This window comes from Aristolochia californica, unplaced genomic scaffold, assembly GCF_029961685.1.
Source record: "Aristolochia californica isolate CCGP_79_NKW_82.1479 unplaced genomic scaffold, dmAriCali1.0.hap1 SCAF_8, whole genome shotgun sequence".
NCBI classification, from domain to species: Eukaryota; Viridiplantae; Streptophyta; class Magnoliopsida; order Piperales; family Aristolochiaceae; genus Aristolochia; species Aristolochia californica.
Genome location: NW_027182279.1, coordinates 36,639,819 through 36,650,693, shown reverse-complemented (window position 1 = coordinate 36,650,693; position 10,875 = coordinate 36,639,819). Strand labels below are relative to the sequence as shown.

Genomic DNA, 10,875 nt, shown 5'->3' with positions numbered 1-10,875 from the left:
ATTAAGGGCTATTGGTATCAAAGTATATAATATGGGAAGCAGAAATTATAATAAAAGAGTCTATTGAAGTTGGACAAGTTCATTTTCAGTGATTGAGGATCCTTTCCTTTCTGTTTTAGTTCTTCTACGGAAACAACAAAGCAGTTTCGAAACGTTCATGAGAGGGACGGACTCTCAGAGAAGAACCATTGAGGATACATCTTGCTGTGCTTCCACGGAGGGTGACAACTGGGGGTTTACTTGCCGTGAATGTTGGTCCATTTTTTAAACAGTTTTTTCTACGAGTAAAGACAGATTTGTGTTTAGAAGAATGAGAAAACGAAAGTTACGAAGCAGAAGCAGAGAGTTTTCTTGGAAGTGAAGTTCTTAGAAGGTTCCCAGTTGATTAAAACAAGAGAATGATGTACCAGAGAGATTGATATAAATTACTCAAACAGTTCATAGTTGCGGCACTGTTTCATGCAGCTGTTTTTTTCTATATTTCGAAACAATTCTACGAGTAAAGACAGATTTGTGTTTAGAAGAATCAGGAAACGAAAGTTACGAAGCAGATGTAGAGATTTTTCTTGGAAGTGAAGTTCTTAAGAGGGTTCCCAGCTGATTAACACCAGAGAATGATGAACCAGAGAGATTGATTAACCCAAATCTCATCCATTTCTATTTCCAGAAAGATGGACTTCATGTTTCTCTTATATTTCGAAACAACTCATTAATGAAGACAAGCTTGTTCTATGCACCTTGTGGAAACTGACGAATTCCTAAAGAGATTCTTTTAGTCCAAAGTGGTGAATTATCTAATCCAGATAAACACTCTCTTAGTTGCCCACTATTGTTTAAAAGAACAAAGAAACTGGTTTTCTTCTAGTACTCAATGGCTGAAGCATTTTGGAGGGCCAAGACTTAAAGTACTGCTACACATGATCTTATCTATAATCTCCATGAGTTGAGTCACCAAATCTTCCAAAAGTTGTTCTCAAAGGTGTTAAACATAATCATGCATCTTTTTTTTATCCTTTTTAAGAAGAAATAATTGTTAATTAGGTTGCTTGGCCTAGGAGGTCTGCAAGTTCATGAAGATTTCTCTGGAATCACCAAAGGTGGCTATTACTTGAGGGTTTTCAAGATTTGACAAGAAAATGATCTTGTTTAGCTCTATTTTGATGGATTTTTTGTTCTCCTATTGCAGTGTAGTTGAGATTTAATAAAATGGGAAAATTCATGCCCTTGAAATAGCATTTGTATTGGATCCTCTCAAACCCAAAATTCATCTTAGACTCGATCCATTTATAACTTCACCGATTTCCTTACCTCACTTTTTTTTCCTATAGCACAATCTTTATACTACAATTTGGTGCAAGGTCTTCTCTCTACCAAATATCCCCCAAATTACATCACCAAAAGTGAAGACACACAACAACAAAATTAAAATAGTCCTTTTAACAATTAATCTCTTATGGCTTACCTCATTTGCCCATAGCTTTAATTTTTTTTGTTATTTGACCTAGTAAAGTCCACTTACTCACTCATGTCCATGTCTCCTCATATGGAAAATTTCATTTAATACAATAATATAAATTGAGCTACTAAGTTCTATGTTGGCAAAACAAAGGCAAACATTTATTTCTGGAGCATTGAAAGGATACATGATAGTATCATATCATTTTTTTTCTATGTTATTTTTTACTCAACTAGGTCTAAATGACCCAATATGTATATAATATCAATTGATGTAAAAATATTACAAGTTCCAAATTATACAAGATACAAAGACACTAAACCTAGTTTAACATGACAAAAATACCCCTTTAGTGTAAAAATTTGTTTATCTAAATAATTATTAAAACATGGTTTTTTTTATTTAACGAGTTAGACTCATCTTTGGAAGTTAAAAAATCTGCTCGAGAGGGCGGAATCACCCCTAGTTTAACAAAAAAAATTATAAGCTCCAAATTATACAAGATACAAAGATCCAACTCAGGATTTCTGAATGACCTATTCAGTTTGGTGTTCAAGCTTTATCATAGCAAAGAACGTTAAAAGGAAGTAGGGATGTAATATAGTAAGATAACATCAAATCCACCCCTTCCCCTATGGAAATGGAGTGATCAGGTTAGGGGTGGGCATCAAGTTGGTTTCACGAGGAACTTGAGTTGAACCAAAAAACTCAGGGATGAGTTTCCCTGAACCTGACCTGCAGGAACTTATACTTGAAACACCATTCATAAAATATATAAATGACATATAGTTTAATGACAAAGTAGTGTAATCCTATAAGTTTATTTAGTGTATTTAAGGAAATAAAATTTAAACTTAGAGGGTATTTTTCACTTGGACATTAATACCCGATCATTTAAATAAAAATACTCAAGTTTTTTTTTTACCCACAAAGGATTGAAGTTTTAGTTTGGGGCTCCTTTTTTGGCCATTTGTTTTGGAATCATCAACATTTTAGTATCTATAGTATAGTCCTTGTATTTAACTATATACATATTTTGATCTATTAATCAAAGTTTGTTGTAATTTCTTTTTCTTTCTGATTTTATTAACTCTATTGTCCTTTTAGTGTACAATGGAAGTAGTGGTAGGCTTTCCTTCACCCCTTGCCATCTTATTTGCAAGAAAAAAGGAGATGATAAGGAAATAGAGAGTGTACTAAGGAATAGATTACCTCACTAGGATTGGAAAATTTAGCTTTCATCATATGATGTCTTATGCAATTAGACCTAATGATGGTTGCATTGTATTCATATGTGGATTGTTGAATCATATGTGGTTAGGATGACTTCTCAGGCCAAGGTGCATAGGCTGGTTTATGGATGTCGATTTCATAGGGGTGGGTTCACCAACCCTATAACAAAAAGGCCTCCCTCACTTCCTACTTTGAGTAGGAGAGGAACCCTATTCTGCTATAGTAAATGGTGGAAAGCTAAATGGGAAGTGAAGATGGATTTGCTTGTTATGACTTAAAATTGATTCATGAACATATTTGATCATCTAACTTGAAATTTCATCTATATCAAATTATAAAGAACCATGCAAAAGACGGGTGCTCCTCTTTGGCTTTTCCACAAATACGAGAAGCTCACATGTAATTAAGAGGATGAACGTAAGTGATCATGCCAAGTCTTTTGGTTAATCCCACAATAGTTCCTATTACAATCTAAAGTCTTTAGGTGGATAATTGTTCGTAATGTTCGTAAGGTTCTTGAATGTTTGTAATGTTCGTAAAATTCGTAAAGCTCCTTGAGAGAAGTTTGTAAAGTTCGTGAATGTTTATATATGCTCTTGAGTGAATATAAAAAGTGGAATATCCAATATAGAGATGAATGTATTTTCGACAAGCATATTTCCTGTTAAAGAGAGTAATCTATCAAAATTTGAATCACATATTAAGGAGAGTAGAGTAACAAATATCAAGATCTAAATTAGATTTCTACTTGAATGACCCCTTAAACCCTAGGAATTCAGATTTTGATATATTGATGTGGTGGAAGACTAATAGTAAGAAATATTCAACATTGTCATTGATTGTGAGAGAGATATTAGTGTTCCGACATTTGTCTTGGCTAAGCTATTTGGTGATGATGATAAGGATTGATTTAATTTTAATGGTAATTTTATATTATTTTTTATATTTTTATTTATGTTGATTTTTATTTTATTTTTGCGAAAACTTGTGTTTCTTGTCTTAGTTGGTGCACTTTGGATATTGATCATGACACTATTTGGAAATTGATATGGATTTGAGGAGTCTATGTTAGTTTGTGACTTTTGAGGAGTTTAAAATTTTTAAAATTTTTAATGGGCCATTATCTTGGATAGGAGAATGGACCATAGTAATTGATTAACAAAATGTGACCTCCATGGACTAGCGTTGGAGGCCGTTAAGTTGGCGCCGGAATATACCGTCAGAAGATTCCGTTATTGCGAGTCTATCTCGTCTGGCTCCTGCGTCAATTGACTTTATGAAACAAACGCAAGCACAGCATAGAGACATCGAAAGAGGTTTCTTGTTCTCTCCCACCTCGCGCTCTCTCTATATAAGACGCTTCTCTCGAGAGAATGGAGCCAGGTTTCTTGCCTCCTCCTTAGGTTATTCTCTCCTCCCTCGTTTTTCTGCTCTAAGCAGATATATGATCCCCTTATGTACATGGTCGAACGGGAATTAAGCAGTTCATAAAGGTGATAAATCTTGTTTCTGGCCTCCTTGCGATTTGTTTAATTAACGTGTTCGATCTTGGTTTGGTTTTTCTTTCGCGGGCCAATGGTATTTCTCGGTTTTTTGGGCTCTGTGTTTCCTTGGGTGCTGAATGGTGGGTGTCTTTCGATCTTGATCTCCGTTTACGTTTTTTTTTTCTGGCTTGGCGCCCTAAGCTTTGAGAGAGCTCCACGAAGAGGGATGCTAGCTACCTGATGACAAGAAATACAGCGGTTTGCAGAAGTGATTTTGGTGAAGTGATGTGAAAGGTGTTCGTCTGTGGAAAATTTCCGGAAACAAACTTTGTTTTTGTTCTCGGGTGTCTGTGTTTGTCTACTTCTTTTTACCTTGGGTGGTTGCATTTTCTTGATCGAAATTCTTTCTTTGCTGTTCTTTCTTTTTGCGTTTACCAACCAGCTCCTTCGTCCAGACGGGTTAATTTATTCTATTGTTCTTTCTCTTTTCCTACTCTTTCTTGTTGGAAAAAAACATTTTTCGGATTAACATCTGGTTCCACTCTTATCTGATTTCTTTTCATGCTCTTCTCCAGATTTTCTTTTCCAGTTTCTCTTCATGAGTTGTCGGTTTTTCTTTTTGCCCTTATGATTATTTCAGTCTGGTACTTTCTGTTTCTAGACTAGGAGGAGATGGGTGGCGGAGTGGATGTTGACGAGGGAAGGTTTAGTGATTTCGCGTGTTTCATTTTTGTGCTTTCTGTCTATTTTGTTCTCTATTGCTTTTCCTCTTCTTGTGGAGCTACCGAAATTTTTTATTTCAATTAAGCTTTTTCCTGGGTCATTCTCTTTGTCCCCTCTCTGCGAAGTTATCTGCTACATCACCTTTCTCGTCATCAGTGTGTTTCTTCCTCAACTCTCCTCAGTCGTCCAAATGTTTCTAGATTTCCGCTTTTCTGAGATTCTAAAAAGATCCTTCTCCCTTTATCTTCTCTGCTCTTCGAACATCCCTTCCTGAATCCGTTCTCCTAAATAATCTTTCTCTGAAAAAGAAACAACCCTTTTTCAGGCATCGAATCTTCCGTCTCTGTTTTAATCGGAAGTGTTGTCTTCTCTTCCACTGATAGTCACTTTTGACCAACCCTGCACTGTAACAAATATGATATTTCGATATTCATTTGTTTAACTTATTAACCCACCTCAAGGACGTTCTTTACTAACAAATTCTCGGTTGTTATCAATAGATGATTTGCTTTTATCTGAAGTAGAGTACAGATTACAGAGTGTTCACGGTAACTCAGGGCTGGACTTCTTTGATTATTCCTTTCTGATTTGTTTTTGTTTTTGTTTTTCCACTGTATATGATGTGATTTTGAGGATCACGGGAATGTTCAAGGTTTTTTCTTTACAACTGAACTCAGATATTCAATCTTCTACACAATTTATGTTTCAGAAGTTCAGAAATTTTTGGGCTCTGGAGATTTATTCGACTTCAATTTTCTACCCTTTTTGTTTCAGAGTTTGTTGAACTATGTCATCCGTCTGATTTGATCGTCTTTACATGTTGCAGATTTTTGAAGGGTGATCAGAAAGTATCAACAATGGCGGGAGGACAGCAGCTTCAAGTTTTGAACGCCCTCGATGTGGCCAAGACCCAGTGGTACCACTTCACGGCGATAGTGATCGCCGGTATGGGATTCTTCACCGACGCCTACGATCTTTTCTGCATCTCTCTCGTCACCAAGCTCCTCGGCCGAATCTACTACTTCAAGGGAGACCCCACGAAGCCAGGTTCCCTCCCCCCTAACGTCTCCGCCGCCGTCAATGGCGTCGCCTTCTGCGGGACTCTCACCGGGCAGCTATTTTTCGGCTGGCTTGGAGACAAGATGGGCAGAAAGAAGGTCTACGGAATGACGCTTATGGTCATGGTAATCTGCTCTATCGCCTCCGGTCTCTCTTTCGGTGACGACCCCAAAGCAGTCATTACCACCCTTTGCTTCTTCCGCTTCTGGCTCGGCTTTGGCATCGGCGGAGACTACCCCTTGTCGGCCACCATCATGTCTGAGTACGCCAATAAAAAGACCCGAGGGGCTTTCATTGCCGCCGTCTTCGCCATGCAGGGGTTCGGTATCCTCGCCGGAGGGATGGTGGCCATCATCGTCTCGGCGTCTTTCAAAGCCAAGTATGACGTTCCTAACTATGTGACAAACCCGGCAGGATCCACGGTGCCACAGGCTGATTATGTCTGGAGGATCATTCTCATGTTTGGTGCGATTCCGGCGGGAATGACCTATTACTGGCGGATGAAGATGCCAGAGACTGCTCGGTACACCGCCCTTGTAGCAAAAAATGCCAAGCAAGCCGCAGCAGACATGACGAAGGTTCTGCAGGTGGAGATTGAAGCAGAGCAAGAAAAGGTTGAGAAAATCACTACAACTTCGACGAACAACTTTGGGCTTTTCTCGAAAGAGTTTCTCCGCCGGCACGGGCTTCACTTGGTGGGAACCACCACCACGTGGTTCCTTCTCGACATCGCCTTCTACAGCCAGAACCTCTTCCAGAAGGACATCTTCAGTGCAATCGGGTGGATCCCCGGCGCCGGCACCATGAATGCGATCGAGGAGGTGTTCCGAATCGCAAAAGCCCAGACCCTCATCGCCCTCTGCAGCACCGTCCCGGGCTACTGGTTCACGGTTGCCCTCATCGACCGCATCGGCCGTTTCACGATCCAAGCGATGGGATTCTTCTTCATGACCGTCTTCATGTTCGCCCTCGCCATCCCCTACAACCACTGGACCAAGCATGATAACAGAATCGGATTCGTGATCATGTACGCACTCACCTTCTTCTTCGCCAACTTCGGCCCCAACAGCACGACTTTCATCGTGCCGGCAGAGATTTTCCCGGCGAGGCTGAGGTCAACCTGTCATGGGATCTCAGCGGCTGCTGGAAAGGCTGGGGCTATTATAGGGGCGTTCGGGTTCTTATACGCAGCACAGAACAAGGACAAAGGCAAGACAGATCCTGGGTATCCTGCCGGAATTGGGGTAAAGAACGCGCTGCTTGTGCTGGGAGTGAGCAATCTTCTGGGCCTTTTATTCACCTTCTTGGTGCCTGAATCTAAAGGGAAGTCACTGGAAGAGATGTCCAGGGAGACCGAGGAAGAAGATGAAATCCCAGTATCTGCTAGGACTGTACCTGTTTAGTTATGGCAGTAGTCTCTTTTGTTGAATTCTTGTTCTCTGTTTCTTTTCCACTGGTGTTCCTCGTTCTGGTTTTGGGTTCCAAGTCGTTGCTTCTTTTGTTTTCATGCAATTTCAACTCCATTTGATCACACTTGAATATATTTATAAGAATTCGTGACAAGTTGTCTAATGTCTCTAATATGCGTCCTCTACTCTCTTGGCTCATTTCGTGTAAAACATGTTAAATGGCTATCTTGGATAGTTGAGATAGTCGTTGATGGGACGGCTGAAATAGTTGTTATCATGATCGGATGATTGAGATAGTTGTTTCACACTAGATGACTTTTCGTATTGGATTAGCCCTCCTCTACTCTTCTTCTTTAGAGACGTATGAGACTGAGGCACAGGCAAGAGCCTGCCAATTTCATCTGCATCCAATTAATACCCAATGCCACATAATTATGTAACGAGACGGTTGTCAGGTGTTAAAATGCCACCCTAAGCTTCGAATAAGCATAAAGAAACTACCAAATACTTCTTTATATTTTAGCTTATGTTCAATCGATCAGTTAAGGTCTAAGTTTCCACCTAGGTCAAATGAATAATTAGACCATATTTTATGGATTGATTGACAATGAAGTTGTTAATGACAATATAATTTATGTATTTTCTTTCCTATGATTTTGCCAGTAGATACGTAAACAACTACGAATTAGAGCACACTACAAGAAAATTGACTTTCTTCCAACAAATATTTTGCTAGAAGAGTTAGCTCATGCGTTTTCACTGCTAAATTTGTTGGCACAGGTTTAATTCTTACAAGTGAAATGTAGTAATTTGTTGTAAATATAAAAATAAAAAAATAATATTCTAGATAATTCATTCAATTTGTTGGCAAAATCCTAGAGAATTTATTATTTTCATTGGATAATAATTTAAAAATAAAATATTTTAATAAACCTCCTAAAATGTCAATTTCTTATATTCTTCTATACTCATAAAGACTTCAAACCCTCTTGAGCTTAGGCCCAAAGTCTCCTAAATCTAATTTAAAGCATATTGAATGTGAAGCCTCTTGAGTCTAGTTCAAATCTTCTTTGAGATTGCATGTGAGATGAAGAAGATGATTAAGCCATCTTGGGTACAAGTAGTTGTGCTAAACCCAACTCCTTGATGTACCCAGACTTGGGACCATGTACACTCTACACTATGGTATGTTCATCAACTAGCTCAACAACGTTTTCTATGTGCCTCTTGCAAATTTTTCTCCCTGTTATCCTATTGAAGATAGCATAAAAAATTTATAATATTACACTCCCCTAAAATAAGTATATAAATAAATGAATCTTAAATTATAATTATAGTTATATATTGTCTTTTAATCCTTCAATCCACTCGTATTGTGATTCAAAAGAGTAATATGAAATTGCTCAATCTCAAAGTAATTTTTATTGTACAAATTTAAAAATACAAATGTGAGTGTGTTACACTAGTCATGAAATAAAACAAAAAACACATTGAAGGCTTCAATACAAACCATCTCTCTTCAATGCCCATGACTTTTGAACATTTAGTTAGGACTATCTTTGTAATTTAGAATTAAATAATATTTGTAATACATTATAAAATTAAAATTTTTATATTTTAGCCTAAAATCTCTCCCGAGAAAGACACTTTGACTTTGCCATTACCAGCATCAACTAGGCTGCCTATAATAGGAGTGCATACTAGCGGGATGTCAAAATGTAGCAACACTTATCACATGCATGATAGTACAGGCCTCCGTGTTACCACAAATATCAACATCAAACTTTTGCTTCAAAAAGGGAAGACACATAACAAAACGATTACCAAATTGAACAACAAAGGTTAGTTTAGAAACAAATAATTATTAATTTTTAAAATTTACCTCAAAATAGAAGAAGAGATGGCTATAAATCCATGATGTTCTCCTTTATGAATCATTGAACTCCAAAGGGATCTTCCTATCTAGCTCTTTGATAATGCCATCCACTCTAGAGCCCTTCAATAGGCCACATTCTTACTTAAGCGAGGGTGTGGATGGAGCGACATTTACATACAAACAAATTATACACAAATTAAATAAATAAAATACAACCAAAAATTCATTTACTTTAGAAAATATACTTGTGTTGCCTTTAATACTCTAGATCTCTGGGACATTGGATCTTCCCAAGTATCTTATCGTCATGCATCTTCAATAATGGATCTATCAAGGCACCTTTCTCGAAGGATGCAAGACATGCAAGCAATATCCTAGGTGCACATAGAAGAGAACAACACCAATTAATTTGAGAAAAATAACTGAAATCTCAACTAACATCATTAACTATGGGACACTATTTTGATTTATCGCCATCTAATTCAATTTGTTCATCATCTTCTTTCACCTCTTCTTCTTTTTCTTCTTCTTCTTCCTCGTCCTTGTCTTCTACCTATACCTCATTTTCATTGTCTTCATTATTTATCATCTAAATTGGAACAATTGTATGTTGTGGAAGAATATCCGACCTAGCAAATGGCTCAATATTGTTGTCCACTTTGATAACATGGAGGTTATCAAATGACAACTCATATTGGTAGATATTCATTTTAGCAATTGTGGTTAGTCGTTGTTCTAACACATCAAAAACATTTCTCATAACTATATTCTAATTATACATCAAGAGCCACCATTTTTAGTGTCTTCCTTTGAAAAAAAAATCTTTTAGAAATGCCGATATGAATGCATCACGATTGCACTATGTCCTTGAGGTATTGACATTGGTAAACTAGTTATCAATTTGATACCTTGTCTTATATTACTTATATCAAACCACTTGACTTGAGCACATAAACAAAATTATTACCCAAATATATTAATTTAATTATATTCGTTATGACCACATAATAGTTAAGGAAAATCTCTTTGTAATGCCCATTTACAACATTGTCAATTTTTGAGTCCTATGATTTACCTCAAGTTGCTTGGTGTGGATGTGCATGCCATTAAGAATACAACTTGAGTAGTTGTTGTTGATATAGGACTGATACTAAGGTAGTATATATCAATATTTATTTCAACTTAGCCACAAGTCTCTAAAGCTTTGACATGTAATAAATTAGATTACATCAGGGATATTGACACAAATAACATTGTATGTGAGCCCATATATACTTAATGGACACAACTAACCTTATTTTTAAACCAATGGACAAACTTTTCTTCATGTCATTGGTTAATATATGTTGTACTCTCTCTTTGAAAATATTCTTTGCATTCACTGTTTATCATAAATACTAAATAATTTAAAACCAAGTTGTACAACTAAACTTACAAGAGAAAATTGACATACACTTACAAGTGATATTATTTGATCTCATCACAGTTGTTCAATTCCACCCACAACCATTTTTCATAAAAAAATGAGTAAAAAATTAATTCAGTCCTTCTACTCGGATCATGAGCACTTTTTGCGAAAATAAATATGTTTCCTTGAGACAATCAACATTTCCATTGTAATTCTAGTCAGTTTGG

General features: G+C 37.1%; 1 protein-coding gene across 1 annotated transcript; it reads left to right on the top strand.

Annotated features, from left to right (window-relative positions):
- The first annotated feature begins 5,753 nt into the window (after positions 1 to 5,753).
- LOC137939137 (inorganic phosphate transporter 1-4-like) lies at positions 5,754 to 7,358 on the top strand. Its single transcript, XM_068784339.1, has one exon. It carries the CDS (start codon positions 5,754 to 5,756, stop codon positions 7,356 to 7,358), a length of 1,605 nt encoding a protein of 534 aa, XP_068640440.1.
- Positions 7,359 to 10,875: the final 3,517 nt, after the last annotated feature.